This window comes from Aptenodytes patagonicus, chromosome 12, assembly GCF_965638725.1.
Source record: "Aptenodytes patagonicus chromosome 12, bAptPat1.pri.cur, whole genome shotgun sequence".
Lineage (NCBI taxonomy): Eukaryota > Metazoa > Chordata > Aves > Sphenisciformes > Spheniscidae > Aptenodytes > Aptenodytes patagonicus.
The window spans coordinates 2,213,441-2,239,892 of record NC_134960.1 but is presented as its reverse complement, the minus strand read 5'-3'; the positions used below and the strand labels follow the sequence as shown (position 1 = coordinate 2,239,892).

The 26,452-nt window shown below is 48.0% G+C and overlaps 1 protein-coding gene across 3 annotated transcripts; it reads left to right on the top strand.

Moving 5' to 3' along the window:
- The first annotated feature begins 3,431 nt into the window (after positions 1–3,431).
- Positions 3,432–17,986, top strand: LOC143166054 (uncharacterized). 3 transcript variants are annotated; one of them, XM_076350082.1, is made up of 4 exons: positions 10,374–10,901; positions 13,814–14,176; positions 14,630–14,765; positions 15,513–17,986. In XM_076350082.1, exons 1-4 carry the CDS (start codon positions 10,868–10,870, stop codon positions 15,517–15,519), a joined length of 540 nt encoding a protein of 179 aa, XP_076206197.1. In that variant the 5' UTR covers positions 10,374–10,867; the 3' UTR covers positions 15,520–17,986. The 3 variants fall into 3 exon arrangements, 1 of the variants encoding a protein (XP_076206197.1); XR_012996364.1 differs by lacking the exons at positions 10,374–10,901; positions 14,630–14,765 and adding an exon at positions 3,432–3,725; XR_012996365.1 differs by lacking the exons at positions 10,374–10,901; positions 14,630–14,765 and adding an exon at positions 11,651–12,706.
- The last annotated feature ends 8,466 nt before the right edge of the window (positions 17,987–26,452 follow it).

Sequence of the window (26,452 nt, the reverse complement as noted above, 5' to 3'; positions counted from 1 at the left end):
TCTTCTGCAGAGTGCTCAGTGTGGGACTATCCCGCTGCTGTTACTCACAGACCCAAATGTGGGTCTAGGAGCAGAAGACCAGATAGAAACCCATCTTGGAATTTGCTCTCTCTGCAGTAGTTTCAGCTTTGCCGGTTTTATACAGTATGTATTTCCTTGTATGATTCATGCAAGCTCACCTCAAGAAAAACCAGCCACCTCTGCCTGGTGCCAAGATACAGTGCTTCGCAAACACTTTAAGCTGGAATCACCTGCAGAAAAGCCGTTCCCCTCTCTCCTCCCCCAGAGCTCCTGCCAGCCCCGGGCATTCCTCTCCAGCTGGCACACGTGGCAGCGCGGTGGAGTCGGGCTGGCAGGAGAGGAGGGGAGGACTCGTGCTTGCGTGTTTTCCAAGCAGCCATGGTGCAAAGCCCCAGGCACCTCACTCCTCTCCGTCCGTGCCCCGAGCTGTCCCAGCCGAGCTGCTGAGCCTTATCACCAGGACTGCTCGGTTCAAATTCAGTTTGTTTTCTTCTGTATCAAGCAACCTATTGACTTATGAGCTAAAGCAGGTTTTCTTGTGTCAACAACCCAATCTGCAACTCCTCCTCGTATGTTGGTTTCCTTGTTTAGAGAGAAATTGCCCATATGCCGTGGCGTGCATCCCTCTCATGCAGCGTGCGCAGGGAGCGGCCGCTGTTTGCGATGGCAGAGTCACAGCTGCTATTTTAAGGCAGTGATGCCCCAGGTGACTTTCTCAGCTGAGAGATGACTTTTCTTTTTTTTTTTTTTTTTTTTTGCAGACGGGTTTGAGCAATGAGCCATCCTTTCTGTCTTTGAACTACCCTCCTTCCTAGTTGGGTACAGCCCAAAGGAGATAGAGCAAAATCCGGGTTTCACCCAGGGGGAGAGGAGCTTTGCTGTTGACTTCATCACAGCTTACCCTGCAGCTTCCTCTAGATGAAGCACTCAAGAGGACCCGTGAGCTTTCCAACTTTCCTCCTTTTTTCTGGGAGAAAAGCATTCCCTAAGTGCTTTTCCTCCTGTTAAGCAAGTTATTTAAGTTTTTGACACTTAGCCTATTTTAAATGAAGTTTTGAGTTCCGCCCTGGGCATAACATTCAGCTGCACACTCCAGCAAAACCAGGCCTGTGACCTTGATTATGGGAATCATGTCATTAGCTCGGGTTTTGTTTGGTATGTTTGAGAAGAATGGAGGATGCTGTCTCCTAGCCAGTATAAACAGAATCGAGACAGTTTTAGGAAAAAAAAAATAATCTATTTGTTGAAGTACATCTTACCCCCTAATTTATCTTGCCTGTTCTCCTTTGTTTAGAACCAAGAGCATACATGGAGCAAGAGACAAAAAAAGCCTGTGTGAGTGTTCAATAATATGACTTTTCTCTATTATAGTCAGCAAACCTGCTTGATAATGCCTGTTCTTTTGCCTTGGAAACATGATGGGAAAAAGAAAACAAAAATATCCCTGGTGGCTAACGCTTTTTTATGTATGTCATACAGCTGGAATACGGATAAACTTTTGGACTGGGAGTCGTGTCTGTAGCTGCTGCTCGCTGTACACTCTGGGCTGTAGGAGTCCTGGTCTTGGGTCTCCTTCACGTCAAGGCAATGACACCATTGCCCTGTCCCCCTTCTCCTCATGCCCTGCTTTCCATTAGAGGTCATTTGGGCTGGACTGGAGCATCCAGGTCTCCATCCAAACGGAGACAGCTGGAGAAGCGGAGCCAGGCTTGCCAGACCGCCTTATAAATACACCCGACTGGAAGGCTGGCTGGCTTTGCAGACCTTACAGCCATGTTTCTGACCCTGTGCATGCCCCGGGATGAGTTTTGCCTTCCCAATGTGCCGTATGGCCCCGCCACGGGAGCTGGGTTGGTTCTGCTGGCGCTGCTGGTGCGCCGGCGTCGGCTGCGGTCAGCTGGGGACTTTCGGGCTATTTTGAGCCCGATGAAGGTGAGCCCAAGAACATGACTGTATTATGGCCTCAAGCAGGAGGGCTTGTAGCTTCCACGTGAGTTTTTTGTTTGTTAGGGCTTGTAATGTTGACAGGTTTGATTTGGACACGTATTTGTGAACGCGTCTGTTTTCCTCTTGGCGCTGCTGTTTCTGAGAACAGATTGCATTGCAACGCAGAGACAGCCCTGATGACCGAGTTGATGTTAGCAGAAACTCTCCTTTGTTGCTGTTACGATCTTGGATAAAAACACCCTGCTAAGGAAAGGGGGAAAAAGGGGGAAAAAAGAAAAAAAAATAAACAAAAAAAAAGAAAAAAAAAAGGATGAAGCAGTATTTTGTGTTGGCTTTAATGTTGGTTTGAAGCTGATCAGCAAATCGAACGTAAAGGCATGGAGAGCTGGCAGGAGGCAGGCGAGGATGGACCTGGGGTTACCGCTGCTGGGTCATTGATTCCTGCTCCCGTGATCTGGTCGTTATCAGTGTTGAAGCACGTAATCAAATCCTGTATAGCTTCAGTGTAACTTGGAAGGCACAGAAACGTGGCAATAAGTGAACGAGAAATAGCCCAGTGAGTGCGGGGGGTGGCTGGAGGGATCCGTGCGTGCCTGTACCACGGCGGGTCAGCAGAACCCCGCGCTGCCACGGTCACACCAGCTCTGCTGTGGAAGCCCGGCCGCAGGGATGGGAGAGGCTGAATTAACCAGGAATTAGACACCCCGGGAGTAAATCCTGTGGTTTGAAGGAACAGACCTGACCGTGATGATCAGGGTTACTGTGGCGAGGAGCGTCTCCGGTCGCTTTAAACCTGCCAGGTGGGTAGTGCTGCGTATCACTGGAGCCAGGTAAAGGGTCACCGTGCCGTAAGTAAGAAGTTATGATGTGCTGCACAAACCTTGAGTCATCAGGATGTAAAATATTGCTTCCCATAAATCAGGCTGAAGCAGCAGAGGCACACAGAGCTGAGAGGCAGACAGGCTGATGGCGGCTGTTTCAGGCTGGTCTGGATAAAGAAAGCAACTAAGCCCAAAGTGGGGTACAAGTGCGTACCCATTTGCCTGAAAACTGGCAAAACAAAACTATTTTAATTCTTTTACAGAAAGCTGCGACAGCATTTAACCCACTGAAAATTAAAAACATCGCTGAGGGAACTTCCTTGGGAAGCAAATAATGGCTGCAAGCAAACTGTTTTGTCAAACACTTGGTTTTCTGCTAAAAAAAAGGCAGATTGACAGAAAAGTTTTGGCTCCTCCTCATGCTTACACAATGACGTGGGCAGAGTGCTTTGTATCCAATTAATTGCAGCCTAACAGCAATCGTAATTTTGACTGCTGGACTGTGTACACAGAAAACTGCTCTGATGTCCGTGTATTATAAATGCACTCATAAAAGATTTGAACCATCTTGCTAAATTAATCCTGCTCTACAGCATAGTAAGTTGCTAATGGAGATATACTTGTTTTAATTATGACTATTTAACAAATCCAGCTAGCACTTTGGTTTTGGAGTTGTGTTACAGCCAATATTTCCTACGCTTATTTATATAATTTTGTTTTATTTTAGTCTTACTATTTTAACCCTGTAATAGCCCTTCCAGCTGCCATGTGGAGCATCTTTTCCTGTCCCAGACTCCAGCGATAGGAAGAAAGTGGCTTCACTAAGTCTGACTTCTGGGCAGTGAGGGCAACATGAAGCCTTCCCGTTACAGACCTCTAACAGCGTGGCAACATAATAAACCTGAAAAGGAATATTTGGTCGGGACACCTTCTGAGGTACTTAGCTGTAGCTTTTTGCCTTGTCTCATTTCTTTCCAGAGCACTTCCCTCCCCTGGTTTGGTGCTTATCTCGCACCCGCCGTGGCCTCTGCATTGCCTGCAGGGAATCCTGCAACCCACGCTCGCGCTGCGCCTCGGCGCTTCCCACAGCATCGGCTCTTCTGAATCACTCACAACTTTTTGTGGTTTCGTATCTTCAGCCCTTTTCATCTGAACCTCTCCAATTGCCCCATAAACATTAATGGATTGTTTCAGTATGCATCTCCAGGCTAGGAAAAATGTCAGTATTCCCGTTTTATAGATGGTGAAAGTACAGAATAGAGAGGAAAAGCAGATAGTGGCAGGTTTCCTGATCCTAATCTTCTGCTTTAAGCGTTGCATCGCGCTTCCTGTTGATGCAGAGCAGTTCCCCCGATGACCTTCAGTATTTTGTTGATTCACATGATTAAGGTGAATGAAATTATCGGAGTTACTTAGCTAGAGAGTCAGGCAGCGTAGGTTTTTTCCATACTCTTGGTTTTGCTTTGTTGTTTTAATTTAATTGCTAGAATGAATCAAGGCTATAATTAGGTATTCAGGTGTCCCTGAGACGAGCATTATTCCTAGAGATTCTCAGACAGTTGAAAATAAATGGGAAAAATGGAAATTTTTCACACGGGAAAAATGGGAGCTGGAAGCTTTTGGGCATACGGACATACATGTGCACCCGCAAATAGGCACCGCTGACAGCTCGTCAAGCAGCCTCGCAGAACGAGCTGTTGCCCATCATCCCCCGTAGCCTGCAGAACTGGCAACTACTTGGGCAGCCTCTGGGAGTTGTTGGAAATTTCTAACAGGAGCTGATGCTAGGCACGTCAGAGGAGGCGCGGGAAATGCCTGGGTAGGGGTTTCTTCAGAGTCAGGGGTTTCATCCACGATGGTGCTCACAGGGGTTGTAAGCCTTTTACATCCTGAAAAAATAGAAACAAACCTGCTAGGGAAGCAGGAAAACATATGTATGTGTGTTGGATCAGGCCCACATGGCAAAGTGCTACGGATAAAGGAGCAAATGCCATGAAGCTGGTGGAGGCTTCCAGCAACGCGCCGATTTTCCAACTCAACCTGCTGGCGTTTGTAATCCTGGCGGGTAGTGCCAAAGGAATGTTCCTGTGGTTAACTCCCTCGATGTGTGCCATTTCCCAGTTCTGATTAATTGTTCTCATGTAATTGCCTTTGAATTGTCTCTTCCTTTCTTCTGCACCTTCAGAACCGCAGGGCTGAGGTCTCCCTGCTCGTGCGGTGCTCTGTCTGCCAGAGCTGTGAGCGATGGCTTTATCTCATCCCCATTGACATCTGTGTCCCCACCAGGTATCTGGGCTCTTTTAGAAAACGTGACCTTAGCAATTACGTTTGCTATTGAGAAACACTGCAATGAATATTTTTAGGTAATTAGGTAATAAGGGAGGGGGATGGGTTTTACTCCAAATGATGCAAACCCATCTGGGGGGTTTCGTGGGAGAGCATGGCACCGCATGAATTTGCAACAGATGCATTTTTGATTAAAAACAAAAGAAACTGAAAATAAGAGTCAACAACTTGTCATGCGTAAGGCTGACTCAGCTATTTCTCCGGGCTGTAGTAGCTGCTGGCTGTGCCTCATCCCCCCCGCAGCCCTGCCCTGCCTTTTGCACTTGCTGGTGGGTGCTGCCTGGGGACAGCGGGAGTTCACCCAGGGCTAAGCCTGGGCCAGGAGCTTGAGTGGCCAAAATTCAATAATACAACTGAATATTGAGATTGAGCCACGTAGAGCTGGAAGGGCATCGTCAGGGACTGCCAAAGCTTTGCTCAGCACATCTCTTGGGAAGCTGCAAGTAAAGCGTGGCTACAGCAGGTCTGCGGGGCTGTTACCGGGCTGGCAATTCTTGAGCTTTTTGATCCATCTACCAACTACCCCGAGTATCGTGGGCTGCACAAGCCTCGACACCAATATCCGCGTTTCAATTTTTTGGTCATTTATTTTTGGTAGCAGGGTAACTACACTGCATTTCCAATAGCGTCGCAATGAATTTCTAGCGAACAGTAGTGTGCATACCTGTATAATTTCATGGCTGTTTTGTTTGCGTGGGAAGGACGCGCAGGTGAGATCGCACATGTGGTGCGTGGGGTTACAGCGGTCTGGAGGAGCTGAGACCAGGGTTACGCACTGGTTTCAGTGTCATTGAACTGGAAAACTCTGTTTTTTGTGGGGGCTTGGTGGCCGAGTGGTGTAAGTCGAAGAAGAGCAGATTATTTTTGGTTTTTGCATCTGGCAAACTGGTTAACATGGATGAGGAAACAAGTGTTACGAGTAAAGCTGAGAATTAGGCTCTCGCGGTCTATCCTCAAAAGCAAATACCTCGGCCGCATCTCTGGAAAAGGGCCGTGCGCTGCTGGCTGTGCTGGAGGCTGGGCCAGGCTGGTTCGGGAGCCTCCAGGGTGTCCTTCCAGAACTGAGGGTGTCAGGCGAGGGTGCATATGAAGCCTCTTCTCCTTGGCAATCCCACATCTTTTGGGTTTTAAAGCTTTTGGGCAATTTTGCTGTAAGAAAGCTCACCGCGTACACCTGATGTGAGAACAGGAAGAGCTTGAAGTAACATTTGCATGTCAAAAAAAAAAAGAAAAAGTCAAAGAATCAAAACAGCAATTGAAAAAGGGAAGAAAAACACTGGAGTACGTCAAATGTCCACTGGTGTTTAACGCTCTGAGCGTTTCAGCCTGGTTGCTTCCATCCCACAAGTACGCTCAACCTCCACCCTCCCCTTGTGTGTTTTATTAATAACCTCTGAACTTGAACTACATGGTGAGCTCTCCAGGGCAGGGAGCTGCAGCCCTGGCCAGAGCTTGGGGCAGCTCTGGACCCCATGGGGTGAATTAGCAGGTGGGAAAAACCCCCAGGAGCGGCTCTTTGTCCGCGGCCATTGGGACCCAAAGCTGGTTTTAGAGCCCGAGTTCAGCCGCAGCACTCCCAGCAGCGCCAGGCACCTCCAACCTGCTCCGAACCTCCACTTAGCCTTTCATTAATGTACGAGAGCAGAGAATTAGAGGTCAATCCTCTGCAGTTGTAAACCGGCATGTGTAAGACTAATATCGGCACTTGCTTGATCATAGAATCATAGAACCATTTACGTTGGAAAAGACCTTTCAGATCGTCGAGTCCAACCGTTAATGGAGCACTGCCAAGTCCACCACTAAACCACGTCCCTTAGCGCCACATCTACACGTCTTCTAAATACCTCTAGGGATGGCGACTCAACCACTTCCCTGGGCAGCCTCTTCCAATGCTTGACAACCCTTTCCATGAAGAAATTTTTCCTAATATCCAACCTAAACCTCCCCTGACGCAACTCGAGGTTGTTTCATGTACATCCAAGGCTCTTGCATGGACCTTGTGTACCATGGGTTCAAGCTGGAGATCTGTAGGGCAGTTGGGGCTTTCTGTGCTTTGCAGGTTGTCCGATGTCAGGGATGTGTGTCTGCTCGCAGTGCTTGTGCACTACACCTCGCCGGTGTCATTTCCTCCGCCTTCCCCTCTGCTTTCAAGCAGGGCAATAGCTCAGAGCCTTGGCGCATGCCAGGCGCTCAGTGAAGTCCCCAGCAGGACAGGGAACCCAGCGCAGGCTCAACAACGGTCATAAAAATGGAAGAAAAACAGCATCGCCTTCAGTCCCCAAAGCGTGTGCCCAGTGGGAAGCTGCCTGGGAACTGGCTTCCCATGGGGAAGCACCCAAATCCTTGCCCTTTTAGCTCTGAAGGGGCTGAGTCTGCTCTACAGAGATAGTTTTTGAGGGGCTCTTAGTAAATAAGCCAGGTGTCCGTCCCCCCCCCCCCAGCCTGCTCCACCCACCCTGGGAACTGGCACTGTTCATAAGAAATGCTGGGACTGGGCCGGGCAGATAGGCACGATGCCAAGGCAAGATGCCTTCTTGTTGACCTAGGAAGAGTAAAAATGTTGGGTTTAGCATGGAAAAAAAAAAAAGACCTACTTGGAGGAAGTTATGAAAAAATCACACAAATACGTCTGTGAACTTGGCCGCTGCAGAGCGGCGGCGCTGAAATTAGCTGCAAGAACTGGGCTGCATCGTGGTGAGCAAAGCTCCAGAGAGCTGCGGCTTCTGCTGAAGTGTGAGGAGCAGGGGGTGATGTGGAAGATGATGCCACATCTCATGGCGAGGGCTCGCTCTGCCTTGAGGAATTCACCTGTTTTAGCATCTTGCACGTTTGAAGGTCAACTTGCATTCATTGGCTTGTTTCAAAAGGTATTTGCATGAACTTTGAAAAAAAAAAAAACCATAAGCAAATGAAACACAGTCGTCAGAGGTGACATAATTGCTATGACTCAACTTATTAATATTAGCTGTATTATGTAACTGTTGGTCTCGACGCTTTCTTATCTTGTCTTGTGAGTGTGCTACTGGCCATTAATGGCGATAAAAGAATTTGTCAGGTATGAAGCTGAAAATCTAGATTTTTCAGATTTTTCAGTCACCCTTTCCAAATACAGCATAAGAAGGGTCTCCACTGAGCCCCGCTCCAGGGGCAGTCACCCACCGTGGTGATCCTTAATACCGAAACAGGGCAGGGTGCATCGGGAAGCAGGGTTTCATCCCCTGGGAATGGTCTCATTAGTGGTCATGAAGGTCCATGGGGTAGCACCAAGATTTAATTAAAGGTTAAATAGATTGTTTTATGAGCGATGCAGTCTGCCTAAGGACTCTGACCACAGAAGTGGGGTCAGGAGGTGCAAAAATTACTTAGAAACTTCATGGTTTGATGGTAGCTCAGGTGGACACAGGTCACAGTCAGGCTGAGCAAAAATTAAATATTTCAGCTCATTTCAACAAGACAGCTGTTCTTTGTGGTTTGGGTTTTTTAATAAACACAATTGAAACATTTTATTTTGATTTTATATTTGTATGAGGTGATTTAAGCAAAATCCAAATGTACTTGTGGGAAATTCCCTTTTGATCTAAATCATGTTTTCTGAGACAAAAGCGCTGTGATGGGAAAGTTCCAAATAACTCAGATGTCAACATTTGTTTTAGTTATTTGAGACAAACGATGCTCTGCACATTAAAGTATTTGATTTCATCTTGTTTTATGATGTAACTGAGTGATCCCTGTATGTCCACATGCTTGTTATTGCCAGTAAATGGTGTTGGCTGAGTACAAGGTGCCGGTGACAGACGCCATGAGACCGATGCCAGTTTATACGACTTTCCATTAGCTACATAAACAAGTAGGTCTGCCACCAGCCACCACTATTGTACAGGGAAATTCAGCCTAAACATGGTCTGAAGCCCTGTAAATACAGGGTAGAAATGCAGCTGCTTCCCAGGACGATGCATGAGTCAATCCCAGCCGAACGTAGGTGGCTGAGGAATGATCAAGCTTCTCCAAGGGCTTGTCCTAGAGTTTACATCAGCTATTTCCACCCTTCTTTTTAGTGGCTGTGCCTTTTGTTACTGGCAGAGTAACTACTCCTACTAGAAAAAAAAAAAAATATATATATATAGATGTCGTGGTTTAACCTCAGTCGGCAACTGAGCACCACACAGCCGCTTGCTCACTCCCCCCACACCCCGGTGGGATGGGGGAGAGAATTGGAAGAGCACAAGTGAGAAAACTCGTGGGTTGAGATAAAAACAGTTTAATAATGGAAATAAAATAACAATAACAATAATAATAATAATACACAAAGCAAGTGATGCACAATGCATTTGCTCACCACCCGCCGACCGATGCCCAGCCAGTCCCCGAGCAGCGGCCCCCCCCCAGCCAGCTTTCCCCCCGTTTATGTACTGAGCATGACGTCCCATGGTATGGAATGTCCCTCTGGCCAGTTGGGGTCAGCTGTCCTGGCTGTGCCCCCTCCCGGCTTCTTGTGCACCCCCAGCCTGCTCAGTCGGCAGAGCATGGGAAGCTGAAAAGCCCTTGACTAGTGTAAACACTGCTCAGCAACAACTAAAACATCGGTGTGTTATCAACATTGTTCTCACCCTAAATCCAAAACACAGCACTGCACCAGCTACTAGGAAGGAAATTAACTCTATCCCTGCCGAAACCAGGACAATAGAATATAACCTTTGAAACTCTTTACCCTGTGACTGAGGAAAGTCCATCTGCTGTTGTGAGCCATCTTTACAGGTAATACAGCTCAAAGTCTCGGAGGCTGTCCCTTAAATGGCAGGCATACTGGCTTTCATCTGTAAACATTTTGTATAGGTAAATAACTTATGAAATAGAAATATGGGTAATTCTGATGTAGAGGACAATAGGAAGAGGAGCTGGGCTGAGGAAACGGAGGAACGTGTGTGTGTGCTGTAGGACCTCTGTGTTCATGCATGGAAGATACGTATGAAAGTGTCCTGAAAATGGTACTATCACTTTGGATTTAAAGACCATGTTTAAACGGGTGATGGACGCACCTGCTTGCGGCTGCGTGGGACATACTGTTAAGAAAAGAGATGTTAGGAAAGGGGTTGCCATTTTATGCCACTTGTCAAAACCATTATCCCCATATCACTGACTGGGGGCTTTACAAGAGTTTGTTCTTTTATTTTTCCAGTATTATTCTGCCTGATGGTTGTTGCTTATTAATATTGTTCAAGGAATTTTGCATCATTCGAAGGGCATGTTTTGCATTAGAGGGGGAATGTCCAGCTGACTGTTGACAGGATACCATTAAGCAATGCCTTCGCGTCTACTAAAGAAAATAATCTGAAATACATACCAAATACAAAGGTTTTGGAGGACCAGAACAATCTGCCTTATTACTTGTTATTTACATTCCCTTTTCCAGAGAGTGAAAATGCCGGAAATAAAGGAGAGGAGCTACTTTGCACAATTTCCGTGATTTTACAGATTAAATTTCAAATTTGTAGAAATCTGCCCTGGGAAGGGGCCGCTGGTGAAGCTGGGGCCTCGTCCGCTCAGACGGTGTCGCAGGGAGCGGCCAAAGCTGGAACCAGTTCCCAAAGCGTTCATGGTCTCGTGGTTCACCAGGACTTTGGTTCAAGACATCAGGCTCTAATCAGTGAGTTTTGGGAGACGCGCACGCGGCCGCATGGGCCATCTCGAATGGTGTTTGTCTGTCGGTAAGGAGCTGGTCCGTCTGCCCCGTCATGTCGACAGTCCCATGTGCTGGAGAGGATGCAGGTATGAAACTGGGCTTTTCCTCCATCAAATAAAACACTTTAAATCAAGTTCGACGATGACTTGGTTACTGGAGATGAACAGTGCACGTACTCAGAGACCAACATTAAGCGGTCTTCGAGGTGGTGGGGAGAGTATCTGTACCACTACCCCTGTTCTGTCTCCTTGCATTTTGGATTGGGCCCCCACGTGAACACTGTAGATATAGCAGCTGTTGGACCGTTTCCACCACACACCAGCAGACATTGCCCAGCAAGAAAAAAGTTGTATTTGGTTTTTCAATGTGCAAGATAACAGGACAGAAAGACTTCGGGTGGCTTACGGCTGTAATATGTAATTTTTATTTTAAGTCTATTGATTTATTTGTTCAGTTTTATGTTTGTATCTCGACAGCGTGTTCCCTCTACTTCATACAGCTGTTTTTCAAAGTATGAGTTTTCCATCGTGCTAGTGCTGAACTTCATGGCTCCATACAGTAGAATTTAGATATTTATGACAAATAAGGGGTATTTTCAAGTGGCCATCCAGCATTGCAGTATTTGTTATGAAATAAGGACAGACTTTTGGATTCTGATGTTACTTTTTACTCACTTAGCACTCATGTAATCTTAATTACACCGCTTAAATTAATTCTCACTTAAATGAGAAAAAAATAGGACAGTGTTGGCCCCATTTCATTTTTATCCAGAATGATAGAATGGTTTATTCAGTCAGCAAGGAGTCTCAGAATAATACAGATTTATCTTCTTTTGCAAGAGTATGATAAATTTGATTAATCTGATCTTGTGGTCACGAAGATTAGTCCATCTGATGTGGCACAGAGCTGTTTGATGATTGTACTAGGAGGGGTTGTTTTGAGGCCAAGACCTCTCTCTGCAGGTGCTGTGCAGGCAATGGCGACTTCTGCTGTTAAATGTCAGGCTCTTCTCTAGTTCTGCTTCCCACACTGGACATGGCTCCAGCCTTACCCTGCCTGCTCACGTGGAGATGTTGCAAGCTTCAAGAGCTCGAAAGGGAAAGTTCAGATTTGGCCCTGAGCTTGGACAATGCCAGTGGTAGATCCAAGACTGAAACCACCAAGAGATCAGGTCTTCCCTTCCTGCGTGAGTGCTTCTGGCTTATTTCACATTAGAGCATGTTTGTGTTTCTGCTGGATGGCAACAAGATCCTGGAGTCCACCATTAGCTTGACTAAGAGTTGGGTCAGGAGTCCCCTGCGTGGCCGTCTGCTCCCGCTTGCAGGAAGGGAGCCCGGCGGAGCCATCCGCAGCAGTGAGGGGAGGTGAAGTGGCAGAGACCTCGGTGACATCCTTTGCAAACTGGGCGGTATGGCATTTGGAGCCTGTGCAAAAATTTCACTGGGGGGCAAAACCATTAAGATGGTATTCCGTAAGTGTCCGAAATGGTGGATATCCCAAAGTGTCTGAGATGGTCTGGTTGCGCTGTACCCCGGGTGCCTGGAGACACCCTGGAAGGTGTGCTGCTTCACCAGGGACTTCTCCAATGCTTTTCCCATCTTTTCACCTGCTAAGCAAAGCCTTCAACGTGGCAACGAGCAAGAGGGACAAAGCACAGCTCGGGTCTCTTACACAGCACAAGGCTTTGTGTCATCTGAGTTATAAGAAATCAGGTTACTGCAAGAGGTATCTCCTTGCGAAGGAGATGTGCCCAAACCTATCTGACACCTGAGGCCGCCTGAAATCAAACCGCGGTGCTGCCTGTTGAATATGCTACTTTGGACCCGCTGGAACTGAGCAGACATCCAAGAAGGACTTGGAGGCTAAATTTTGTTTTTGGCTTGGTTGAAAGGTACTTGGGTCTTTTGAACATTTCTGGTGTGTCAAAAAACACAAAAATGTAGAAAATTTCACACGGGGACCTTGTGTCCCATCCCCTTCCCCCGTCTCACCTTGATTTCTGGTACTTGCTGTTTGGTTTGGCTAAAATCAGGAGTGAAAGGATAGTATTTCTAATTTCTCATTCTGACCCAGACCAGGAAATGTGGAGAAGAATTTCTAATCTTTCTAAGCTGAATCTCTTTTTTTCAAGCCTGTAAGCAGGTAAAGGGAAATTTGCTTTTTGATCTAAGAGACAGATATCCAAAACACTTCACTCACCTTGGGTAAAAAAATATTTTGAGATGCTCCAGCCTTTAAATATTCTGGCTCCTGGAAGCAAAGAACTTTGTACTTTTATTTTAATTAAAGTTCATTCTTGGGTAATCAATCTTTGCTTTTCTAATCGAATATAGTGTGTGTGATGTGGGACTTTCCAAAACTGACATCTGATTTGGTTGCTGCGTTCTCTGTCGCGCTGGCCCTGATGGAGGGGCTAACAGTTCCCTGTCATCTTTCCAAAGTTCATCTTCCTATGCAGTGTACTTCGTTACCTTCTTCATTAACAAAGAGAAAATTATTAGTTTGTGGGGTTTTCTGGAACAGAGAAAACTTCCTGTGAAGTTTGTCATCTTACATTTGATTTAAAAATGTAAGGGATTAGAGGGGGTTGAAAGCAAACAAAAATATTTGTATAAGTTATCTGCTTTCCACAGAAATTGTCCATTTTTTTTGTGATTTACGGAAAATTGCTTTGCTCTCTTCTTTCTCCTCTGCACTGCTTCCTCCCTCGTCTCATCTGAACAACTTTTTCTCCACTTTGCAGACAAAGTTTTTCTGTTTTCTGCTGAAGAAAGCCATGTATCATTTGGTGTTTTTTTTCCTTTGGAGGCAAAGTGGAAATTTCTCTCGCATCTGCTATTTTTCCTCTGCAAGCATCCTCATTTTCCTGAGCCCTTTTACAGTGCCTCCTTGTTAGGGGACAGAATCATTCCAATGATAACTTAGATCTGTTTGTTTTGGGAGAAAATGTGAATTATTGCTCACGAGGCACCGCTTCTTTTGCGTTTTCCCACGGCAGATCTGCATTCCCGGGCACGGTGGGTTTCCCCCACGGACCTTTATCATCTCCTGGCTGCATGGACCGTTACTGGCTTGGGGATGAAGTGTGAAGGGCGGAAACTCGCTGTGCGCAGCCCGAGTGTCGGGAGATGCTGCGTCTGCTCCGCTCCTGCCCCAGCCCGACATCCTGCGCGACTTGCAAGCAAATCACTCGGTCTCTTTGCATCGCCGTACCTAGCCGTCCTCGTTCGGGGTAATTACAGCTTCCTTGCTCGTCGGGTGCTGGTAGGGGAACTTCAAGCTTCGGTGGTGGATTCACACGTCGAAGTGGAGCCCTGCGTGCTGTGCTGTGCTCCACGAGAGGAAGCAGCTTGTGGGAAAGGTATGAACCAGAAAAACAAATGGTGCCTCGAAAAAGCTGCCGCAGGCTCTGAGCAAGCTGAGGAGGGGAATTCCTGAGATGGAACTGCACGAAACCGCAGGAGCCACTGTGCAGACGGGCGCCAGGGTGCGTTGCTGCTGGGAGATGCAGCTCCTTGGGGGGGGGACTCGGGGATTGGGGGGCACTGTGTCTGTGCCTTCATCCCTGACAGCCTAGCCTTCACTTCTATTTAAAAGCATGTCTGGGTGCTGCACCCTGTTAAGTAGTGTATCTGGGAAATAATCGGCCAGAGGCTGGAGCTTACCCCCATGCCAGAGCCGTCTCTCAGATCTTCAGCGGCGCAGAACTCCCCGGCTTGGTTCATGTTTCTCATGATACATAACTTGCTTGAGCTTTATTGCTTAGGTAGCCATAAACTCTAGAGCTTCAGATACCTCCCCGCTCTATTTCTAGCCAGCAGCAAGCCCTGCATTAGTCACTTCGTGATGCTCCAAGCCGTTGCACAGGAGGAGGCGGTGGAAAGCCTGCCAGTCCCGGTGCGGTCGGACACCTCCAGCTGGTTCTTATTACAAGCTGGACAGTGTGTGAGGTGTGTTCTGTCCAGGCGTTTAAACATTATCTCGGGTCATGGGGAAAGCAGATCTTAGACAGTTAAAGCACCTGAAGACAGCGCAGGAGGTGAGGAATATGGGAAATACTTTTTCATGGTGAGATGGGTAGGCTGGAATGGATAAACTTTTGGGAAGCAGAGACTGTGCCAAGGACTCCCGCAGCTGTTAGTGGAGGGCTACAAAAATTTTAGGCTCCCTGATCTAAGTTTTCATCTTCCAGCTGGGCTGCAAGAAGAGAATTTTTGTCTTGGAAATGACTTCAGGGTAGAAGCATTAGAAAAATGCAGTTCTCCATCTTCACATCTTGCCATGCTGAATGAAGCCTTCTGCAGGGCAGACCCTGCTGTCCACCTGACACGGGATGGTTTCTAGCGTGAGGAAGACGACGGCGCTTTCCCACTGTAGGGGAATATAGCCAGAATGAGGTTGTGAGGTGGGAGGTGGTTGGCAGGGTGTAGCCAGACCTGCCAGCGGCTGCTTCAGTGGCAGTGGTTGGAGAAGAGCTTTATAAAATATACCAAAGGTAACACGCTGTCGGCTGTCTTGATGCCAGTGTTGTAAAAGCATGTGTGTATATACGTATATACACACACAACACTTGCAGGGAGAATGGACATCAGCATGTGAAGAAATGAATACACTTTGGCAAAGAAGGAATACTTTTTATCAGCCAAACTAGAAATACAGTAATATTCAATATGTTAACATTGTCCCTTTCCTTACAGCGCTTGATACATGCTTTATACCCAGAAGAGGCGTGGGATGAAGCCAAGGCTGGGAAACTTTCCCCGTGGCAGTGGGGATGCGGAGGAGGTTTCTGGTGGAGCAGCAGTTGATGGTCCGCACACCCAGCAGCTCCGGTGCTCCCGACCAGCGGCTGGGCGACGGCCAAGGGAAAGCTCTGGCCATCCGGCGGCTGTTGGGGTGTCTAACGTGGCAAGGGAACATCACAGGGAAATGTGGAAGACAGACGGTCGAGTTAGTCCCGAATCCGAATTCAGGTTCACAGCCATGTGCTTTGCAACCGGTAAAGATGAAGATCTTAATTTTGGCATTTCCTGTGCATTCTGCAGCCAGAACACAGCCCGCGTCTGCTCTGTGTAAGAGCCTTGGGAACGCTGGTGTGCCGGGTGTGTATTTTTAGGTCACTTCCAGAGAAGTGGATTCGCTTCGATGGAACCAGCCCACCGCCTCGGCACTCAGCCGTGTTGTGGTGAGGATGAAGGACAGTTTCCACCTCACATCGTCTCGCTGTCGCAGGTTTTGACTTTGCTCACACGCCTGCTGCTGCTTGATCTATCTTCACTGACGTTCAGACTCTGACCCTGCCAAGATCGTTATCACACCATCTCTGGATTTCAGTGGCCAAACGCTCAAAAGCTGGGGCCCCCAGCAAGGGCTTCCTCTGCCTAACACAAAATAAAGACCAACCTCTGCTGAACTGACTCATCCCGCTGTAATCCCTCTCTTCAGGAGGTCTCTCTGCCTTCCTGGAACTGCCTGGTTCATTAGGAATCGGGCTTTTGAATGTGTTAGAACTGTAGACCTCCTATTCCCACAGGCAAGTGGGGGAGTGGCAGAATGGATGTGCATATTGTGTCTTAATAATCTGGTCTTCTGGGGTTGTCAGACTGTTTGAAGGAGGTTTGAAACGGGGACCAGTTTTATCTCACACCAGGCATTGGGTCCTCGCTTAACTAACTGTGCAACTCCATATAGATTTCTCAACCTAAAATATAGTACTATACAGTAATCGGATATTATTTAGAAAGTATTCGGTAAGTAACATCTGCTGCCCTGAAAATTTAATTAAGGGTGTTAAATAGGAGTTTAAAGAAGACAGGTTTGGGGGAAAAAAAAATCTTTGAAGGTACCTATTTTAGCTCAGATTTCAAATTTAAATTTCCTCAAAGATGTTGGCAGGATTCATTTCTCCTTTGTACATGTAACATATTTGTTCATATATGCCATTATACAGCGCCTTTCAGGCTGAATATTATACTGGAATACAGCAAAAGCCAAATTTAAGATATGAAACTGGAGGAGACCATATTTCATACTGCATAAAATGCACCTCTGGAATTTTCAGTTCTTCTTTTCTGCAGTATTACAAATGCCTTTATAAAGTATCATGGCTGATGAGCTTTAAAAAAAAAAAAACACCACCTGTGGCTTTGGATATATTCACTTCAAGTTTGTGGTTAATATTTCCCAGCCTGCTTAGAGGTGAGTGTAAGTTCAGTCATCGCACCAGTCTCTGCTGGTGTTTCTAAATGACTCTGATAAAAGATTGTGAAAAATGGACCTGTGGTAAGTTGCATCATCCTTGTTATGCATTTTAAGATGGGGACACAAGCCAAGCTGAGTGTCTGGGTCACGCTCAGCCTTCCCTTGCACTCATTCTCCATCCCTGCAGCAGCCACCGGTGCAGTTCAGCCGGCGCAGCCCACGGTGGGTGCAAACCCACTGCGTTCTGCTGTGAATTAATTGCATAACCGTGCATCCCTAGCCAAGCTGCTTTCCTCCTTTGCACTAGAAATTTTGCATTAGCTAATGGTCATGAAGACACCAGATTTCTCTTTGATGGAAGATAAAAAGCTGCTCTGGGTGGAAGTGCCCAGCCACTGTGTGCAGGACCCCCATCAGCTACAAGTGTTGAAGTGGTGTGAGACCGGTCTGAACCGAGAAATCCTGGAACAGCACTTCACTTTCTCACTGCCTGTGTCCTGAACTGTGCGACCGCTCTTTAAACCCCTTTCTTTCCAAAATACAAAGAGCTTTTTCCTTCTCAATCTTTGAGAGGTTTTACTTTAACCTCATTAAACTTCATTGCCAAAATCCAAAGCAGATTGAGATGAAGCAGCTGATATGTGAGAATACGAGTTACAAATTGGTGCTGAAGAAACGCTTGCAATAAGACAGCCTCTCCATACGCATCTTTAACCAACGTACATCACCGTGAGGTACAATAGGAAGAAGCGGGGAGTGCCTGGTTCGGCGGAGTTACATTAGAAATTAAACCAAGCCCAGTCTCTCTGTGTACAGCCAGGGCTGTTGTCTGCTGGCTCGTTGCATGTGGTTGGTTTTTGTGGTGCTGGGATATATTTATGTGTTTTATCTGTATGTCAATATAAGAAAGCAGAGACATAAACCCTCCCGTGTACTTGGCTATTCTAAAATAAACCCACACAGCCACATATTCTGAGGGAGGTCACACGGATGCTACAGCCGTAACAAGTGCGAGTGTCCCTGCTCGCAGCCTGCTGCGCTGGCCTGTGCTGTCCCCGCAGGTGCGAGTCCGGGGTTACGTTATTCTGGGGGTGCCCTGTGATCCCCACGTGCAAACCTGATATGCATCCACATCCCAGAGCAGCTCCTGGTGCTTTAGGTGTACGTTAGGTACTTCAGCCGTGCTGCTGGATAGGAGCTCGGTGCTAATTCGCACCGGCACTTCTGTAACTCTTCCTGGCATCCATCTGCGTTTAGGCACCAAGCTGCAACGTGTCCCCTGGACCTGCAATGCTCTTTACTCTGCATCTTGCTTCTATCGTCATGGCGGTCATTTGCTACACCAAAATAGTCCTTAAAACCTCGCACAAGTAACAGATCCTTTTGTTTTTAGTGTTTTCTCTCCTGGGTAGAAAACAAAGTTTGGCAGCAGCGAGCCAGACTTTGCAACTGAGAGGTTACTTTTCCTATTGCAGTTTTTGCCCAAGAGGGAAAATGGTATCTTAAATAAGAAGTGCCCCATGAATCAGTCCCCACACGATGGTGTGTTTCCACTGGCACCCTGACACCTTTGGAAATCCAGAGCCTGGCTCGGACCTCTCGCTTTGCCACTCATCATAAAGCAGGAGTGATTGTGCGTGAAAGGAGGTGCCTGGATGTGAAACCAGCTGAGAAATATCCTGGCCACTTCTCTTTTCCCATCAGTAGATATTGCTTCAGTTCCCATTTCCTAATACTGCTGCTTTCATTGGCTTCAGGCCCTTTTCACCAGTTGCTTGCCAAGGATTTGTGAGCCTTGGACCAAGACATACTTTAGCTATTTTAAATGAAATCTTTGCTATTCCTATTGCATTTTGTCTTCAAATGGGCATTTATCATCCGTTCTACAATTTTTTTCCCTCTTTTATGATGACTAGCAATGCAAGCTAGAGTAAGATATTTACACTGTGCTATCTGCAGGGCTCTGGCCATGGAAATAATCTCTGTCCTCCTCACCTCTTGCCTACACCCAACTTTTCCCCACTCTTCCTTTTAGCTAGACCCTTCTGCCAGCTTTCTACCAAACCTTGTACCACTTCCCTCTCCTTTAATATTAAACGGACACCAACTTGTATCTCAAATACCCTGTAAAATTTGTGAGTCTCAGACCATTAGAAAATTGCTCAGATACTTGCAGTGAATCAGACCGGAGTTGGCCAAGTGATACCTGCAGTCACGCTACCATCATCTCATCGCTATATTGCTGCTTCTGCAAGTTTGTAGCTTTTTGGGTATTTAATTAGTGCTGGTTCCACCACAGTGCCCAGGGGCCTCATTTTCCACCGCGGGTGGTGCTGCCATTTTGGGATCAGAGCTCACAACAGTGAGGAGGGGGAGGAAAGCAGCTCTCCTGATGGTGCAACACGCACCCGGCGTCTGGGTGTTAATTCTTGCTCCTACGGTGCTTGTGCTTGCTCTCCCCTAGGCTGTTAGACCGACTGTACCTCGTATCTGTACAGAAACTAGTGCAATGCAATGCTGATTTTGGCCAGGAGCCTTGGTACTGCTTCAGCATAAAAATTCAGTAAGAATTTGCTTGTTTCCAAGAGACCCTTCATCAGGCACTACCAGAAAGGAGGAGACTCAGACCCAAGCTGCCTTTGGGCTCTGACAGCCCAACGCTGCATCACCGAGCTGGTCCCTCCCCACGCCGGGCATCCCTGTGCCCCACCGCCAGGTATTGCTGTCGCCAAAGCTCCTCTCATAAACCAGCTTGGGCACTGTGGTGGTTTGCACCCTGATGGCAAACCAGGTAGGAAATCAGTAGGAAAGATCAGGCTGGAAACGGTGGGGGTTTGGGACCTGGCTCCTGAGTGTGCTCAGCTGGCCCCGCAGCAGCAACGGTCTCAGCTGCCTGATTACAAGCAACTGTCCCAAAAACCCATGACCTTTGCAGCTACTATTTTCAGAGCTGTAAGGAAAAGGAAATAGGAAGTAGAGATGCTGTAATGCATTTTTGTACGCTGCTGGGTTCTGGTTTGCTCCAGCGTGTTGCTGTTTACCTTGGGAGTGATTTTTTGGTTTTCATTTGCATTTGAATGTTGTAATCGGCAGCTGCAGCTCTTCATCCGAGCTCAGCACTCTGCCATACTCTGGGTTTTCCGTGGGGCAGTTTAGCCAGGGGCATGTCTCAGTAGCTGCATCCTGCTATCAGCAAGGGTTTTGCAGTGGTGCTATTTAGCACAGGGAGGAAGGAGAGGAGCCAGTAGGTCCGTTTATCTGAAAGCAGGGCTCCTGGGGCGGCAGGGCCAGCTCTACAAAGCCCTGGCTGCGGGCTGAGCGGGGTCTGCCCCTGCGGTGATGTGTAGCAGAGCCAGGCTGGGAGCCTGCATCACATCATGCTCCTCTTTGCACCAGGTACCCCAATACCGTTTGAAATTTTTATTGTTTGTTACCGAAGGATAAAAGTGGTTGAGAGAAAGTAGGAGTGCAATCCCGATGGTGGGGATGCACTGGTTTGCTGGTATCCTGGGTTTAGAGAGGAGACCCCAAGCTAATTTACTGGGACACTGGGTTGAGAAGTAAGAGCAAGTAAACTACACGCTCTGGGTTTTAGTAACTCTTGATCTGGGGTTTCTAATGCTTGTTTTAGAACTACATCTAAGGAAGTGTGCATCTTGTTGTTTGAACTACATGTGGCTTAAAACTGCTGCAGTCATTCTTGGCTTTAATTCCATTTTACCCACAGAAGATTAGTAAATAAACATAATCATTTCCATGTAGTGGGTGCTGTGGGCTATCATTGATTGGCATGAATCAAAATAATTGAAGAGCATTACTGAGTGTCCTGAGAATGAGAGGAAAACATTACTGGTGGAGCTCTCTGCACAGGTGAGTCTCTAGCACAGTGGGAGTGTTGCATTTTAAGACAAAATGAAACTGTTTCTTCCCTCCCACCCCCACCCCCCCATTCATAGACAGAAGCCAAACTCATACTGGCTCTAGGCTTTCCTTTTCTGTTTTTCTCAGTATTTCTGGTTTTTCCTCTCTTCCTTTCACTGTACCTGTTCTCTTCTTTGTTTCCACTTTACAGGACACTTTTCCTGTGCGTATTTCTCCTGTGCTCCTCTTGCAATGCTCGGGATGGGGGCCAAGCCTAAGGGCAGGTAATGTCTGCCCCTGTGTGAACGGGAATATCATGCAAACAAGGAAAGAACTTCCAAGGCACCGAATGCCTCTTCCTAACCTGTCTGTGCCAATTGCCCTCTGCTCCTATATACTTCAGTAAGAAATAAGGAATTGTCTACTGTGGCTTATTCTAGTAATAATGTGCATTAAAAGTGCCTTCACAGGAGCTTCCCACATTGTGCAGAGGGCAAGGGATCTCTTGAGCTTTAGTTTTCTGCATCTAGATTATTTTAAGAGGCTTCCTGAGAAATTAAAAGCCCTTGTGAGCACAGCTGCAATACCACCAAACCCCAGCGCAGGCAGGGCTTCTCAAGACTTTGCAGAACTGCTGGTTGTGCTCTCCTCGGCGTCCCTCTGGAGACAGAAACAGGGGTGAGCAGATGGACCTCTGCATCTTCCGGCAGCACCAGCCTGTGAAGGTTATTTCCCCCTTCCAATTCAGTGAAAGCTTCTGGTCTGATATTTCTTGGTTAGAGGGTGGAGGGTTTCTTGTTATTGATGATTCAGCTTTCCCCAGTAAGTTTAGAGTCCATTTTTTGGAGTTTGATAAAGCAAATATTAAGGCAGCACCTCAGTGCATAGAATGCCTCAGCTAGCGTGAAAGACTTGGGTAGAAATGCCGTGTAAAGTCTGGTTGGGATTCGCCTCTGCTGTTGAAGCTGATATAGGTGGTTTCACCTGGGAGCTTTATGCTGCTGCACTTCTGCGCAGCAGAGAAACATCATACAGCAAGTGAGGGAACGGCCACCGATAGCTGTATTTCTATGGCTGTGAGGTGTGGAAGAACAGGGCACTTACTACCAGACCTTAACTGAGACATAATCAAAATTTAACAGGAAAAGAGCTCTTCTGAAAGCATGGTCTGGAAGCCAGCTGCTGATTAAAGAAAGATGATAAACAGATGGTAAATCAGTGCACTAAGCAGGAGGAGAAAGCAAAGAACTTCTTGTGAACTGCACCACCTGCAATGATCTACTTGCTATGGAAGAACATAGCAGAGTAGTCTTGTAGGATAATTCACGTGGGAAGTAACCTTGGGAGGACTCTAGTCCAACCTCCTGCTCAAGCAGGATGAGTCACAAGGTCAGACCAAGTTGCCCCGGGCTGTTTCCAGTCAGGTCATGGAAACCTCCAAGGATGGAAACCTTCCTGGGTGACCTGTCCCACTGCTGGACTGTCCTTGCAGGAAAAAACATCCCCTGATATCCAGGCTGAACCTGTCATTTCAGCTTTCCCCCCTTGTCTCTCGTGCTCCTACCATGCACCTTCGGAAGAGTGTGGCTCCACTTTCGCAATAAGCCCCTAGCAGGAGGGTGCTATGAGCCTCTCCTCCAGCAGAACAAGCCCCCTTTGCCCCCTCCTCTTACAGCAAGGGCTCTGTGCCCCTGGCTGTGCTGGTGGCTTCAAGCTTTTTGGGCTTATTGCTCCAGTTTGTCAATGCCTTTCTTGTACTGGGGGTGACTCAAAACTGGACGCAGTATTCTAGGTGTGATCTACGGAGTGCTGGGTGGAGGGGATAATCCCTTCCTTCGATCTACTGGGTATGCTCCTGTTTGCGTATATTGATGTGGAGGTCTGAATAGACAAGCCTGTGTGAACTGGAGACCTGAGCAGGAGGTGACCTGGTACTCTGAGGTGGAGAGCAGAGCAGAAGTGCTGAATTGGGGCATGCGTCACGGACACGCTGAATTCGGCGTTCCCATGACTGCAGCAGATAGGGCCGGAGCTGCCCCTCTGTGCCTCCACAGCACGAACCCTCCTGTGCTGACGACTGACACCAGCGATCAGCCTTTCCTCTGTGCTTCTTGCAAGTGTTGTGAATAATGTTGGTGAAGCATATTTTTAAGTGACAACATATAATGTGTGGCTTTTGCACAGGAGACCTCCCAGGAGCTCCTGTGGGTAGGGGGTTATCATGCAAAGCCGACGCTCTCCAAGCATGGAGGTCTGTCTTCTCGTCTTTACTGCACGTGGCTTGGTGGCCCCAGGCAACGCTGTCTGCTGGACACTTGTTGGGTATGGACTTGGTAGGATAATCAATGAGTGCCTGGAGGGATAAAAGCAAAAATAAATGCTTATGCAATGATCAGCCTGCCAGACCCGTGGGGCCATGAGTAATGGTCGAGTCACTACTCACCCGGTTGGTGAGACGTGGAGTGGAAGGAAAGGATAAAACCGTATTAGCTGTGGGGGAAAGAGGATATCCAAGGAAACAAGTTCTTGGTTCTTCAGGTATGGCCTTACCTGATGCCCACAGGCACTTCTGGCAACACTCCTGCTGCAGTAGCATTAGACTGCACGCTCCAGTTAGGCATGCTAGGGAAATACCTCAATAGAAAGTGGTTTAGACCAGATCTATGCTGACTATACAAGCATTTTTACTGCCACCTCCCCAAGCAAGACAGGGAGTTTTCAATTACAGAATCACAAACAGCCACACAGGACGCACCCTGATTTATGCATCAAATACCAGGAAAGGCTTAAGTTCTGTTTGTCACTTAGCAGATGGTGACGGTTGCTCCAGCATGTGAAATATTTCATGCCTGACACCTCGATTCAGGAAATAGTGGTTTGCTCAGCAGAGGTGCAGGAGGCAGCAAGTTGTTATCGAGTATAACATTAGCCTTTCTCGTAGTTTTTCTCGATTTACCGAGTTTGTTTTCCAGAGCAGAAAGCTGTACTGGGCTCTGCACAGAGGGCAGTGGTGTACGCCAGGTGGCATGTGCAGGCTCGGGGTGCCCGCAGCAGGGGACATGTCCCAGGTGCCAAGCTCTCAAGTGTTTTGTTGGGTTTTTGACACCGTAGCGAGTTCGTTTTCCTGCAGGGCTGGGCTCGCGTCCTGCAGACCTCGGTTGCTGAGGTTCCTGTTCCTCAGACGCAAGGTGCCTGAGGTTTGCTGAACCACAGCGAGTTCATTGTGAAACTGTGCCACCGAAGTGGCTCCAGCTGCCCCTGGATTGTTTGTTATTCTGGAAAGCGGGCTGAAGTCAGTCCCTTCCAGGCCCTTACCAAGAAGTCAGGAGGTAAGTGCAGGGCTGTGCCAGGCAGATGCTGTGCCCATCCCGCGGGTGGGAGGGCAGCAATGGGTATCCTGCACTGTCCTCTCAACTTCAAGGAGAACGCTGTGGTAAGGACAGCACCTGGGTCCTCTGTCTCGCAGCTTGCCAGGTCCTGCACTGAAAGCAAAAAGCAGCAAGCTGGAAGACCAGCGTCTTCCTCCTCACCTTTACAAGGGCCGTGTGAGAAGGTCATGGAAATGATGGAGTGGCTCCTTCCAGCCAAGGGCCCCGGGGAGGCTGGAGCGCAGCCCCCCCGCTGCCTGCTGGCACGGCGGCTCCCACCGCTTCTGCGGTTGCAGAGACAGCACATGCACGTGGCAGTCGGTGGGGGTTTGGCGAGCACTGATAACCCTGGGAGAGTTGTGGAGCTGGGGCGCTGCAGGCGAGCCGGGGCTCTCCGCAGGTGGCCTTCAGCCAGCCCCTTTGAGATGGCCAGGGATGCAGAATCCCTGCAGCAGCCAAGCAGTGAAAAGGAGCTGGTTGCTAAAAGCGGAGCATAGCCCACCCATGCCTCTCCCGCAGGGTACAGGATGGTGCTCAGCAGTTCCTGGGGTCAGCAGGGAAACACCTCTGCTGCAATGTGATCCCCATGGCTCGGGGTGTAAGTTACTCTTGTTCATGGCAAGAACCTTCCCCAGGGCAGTTAGCAGGTTTCCCTGAAATACAGGAATTTTGCCTTTAGTTGGATCTGACTGTAAGGTACCGTGCAATGTGTTCACGTGGCGCAGTGTCAGCGCTCCAGCCTCGGCACTGGGAACAGTTGAGCATCAGCCATGGGGTGCCTCGTGCTGCTCCCCCGACTCAGGCAGGGTCCCGCTGCCATCCCGCTGCGGGGTTCCTGCTGCGAGGTTCCTGCTGCGAGGTCTGTAGTCCCTGCAAAAGGGGCAAAAGCAGAGTCATTCCTGATCCTGGGGAGACTGCCTTGAAAGGCCACGCGCTCAGCCTGGCTGTGCTCCTCCTTGGCACCCTGACATGGAACACAGAAAAAGACTTCCTCATACCTATGCACAGTTCGAGGGCTGTCCACACTCCCTAACCCCTGGATGCTTGTGTTACGTAAAGGTGCATGCACTGTAATCAAAACACCTCAGTGAGTTTCTTCTCTCAAGACGCTAGTTAGGTAGAAGATTTGCTACCCGTTTATCACGAGTAAAATACTGGAGGAAAGTGAGCTGGGGTCTTTCTCCTGCTGAGCTGTTCATCAGGGATGGGGATGAGGGGCTCAGCCTGTGCTTCCAGCAAAGCTCTCCACGCTTCCCCATGAGGAATTGCTCTTCTGAGGGAGGGGAATTTTCCTGAATCTGGGAATTATATTCAAGCTTTGCCTTGGCTTTGCTGCCAGCACATGCACGTGGCTTTCGTATGCTGCTGCCCATCTCGGAGTGGAGGCGCGGGAAGCGTTCAGCCGCAGGGACACGGTCAGGTTCTGAACTGTTGGGATGAACCCAGCAGCAAACAGGATCCGGGAATTAAGGCCCAAAAATTATCAGCTCTGCGTACAGCCGGGCAAGGTTATAATCGAGGTGGGCCCAAGCCTTTTAAAATAAATGGAAAAAAACCACTTCTGTTGTCTTTAGCTCTAAGGGAAGATAACATTAAATCAGCTAAGAAAGGGCGGTTTCAGTAGTAGTGCCTTAATTAAAGACAGCACCACTCTGAAATCTGGTCAGTCACAAGATGTAAATTAAACATAGGTCCGAGAACATACCTATTAATTGCTGCGGGTTTTTTTAAACCCTCTTCTTGATGATTGCTTTCCTCTCCCTGCCTCATGGAGAAAAAGCCACTCAATGAGACAGGCTGATCACCCGTGCGTGGAAATTGCGTGTGTAGCGTTGGTGAGCTGTGCTGGTTTGGACCATTCCCCTTGAGTAGCCTGGTAGCATTTTGCACAGCGGCTGGGAAGCAGCATGTTTCTGGTGCAGCCGGTTGTTGTAAAACTTTTCAACCCTCGTGGTTCAGATAATATTTTGTAGGCAACATCTAAGATGCTTTTGGTGTGGCTCAGATGCAGTTGTTGATTGTTGGTGTGAGCTTGATGGATGTTACACATTAGCAGATACAAACTACATGAGATTTCTTGATGTGATGCAGCTTGTGCTGGGATTTTGGCACACAGCCTGAGATGATACAGCCGTCACATGAACATTAGGCAAATGAAGCACAGCTCTGCCATGGCCCCCGCCTGCACCAGGTGAGCTGGGACCTCG

Coding starts and splice junctions, on each gene's coding strand:
- LOC143166054 (XM_076350082.1), top strand. CDS start 10,868: ATGTCGACAGTCCCATGTGCTGGAGAGGATGCAG. Junction 10,902..13,813: donor ATGTGCTGGAGAGGATGCAG/GTATGAAACTGG, acceptor TTCCCACGGCAG/ATCTGCATTCCCGGGCACGG. Junction 14,177..14,629: donor GGAAGCAGCTTGTGGGAAAG/GTATGAACCAGA, acceptor CTCTATTTCTAG/CCAGCAGCAAGCCCTGCATT.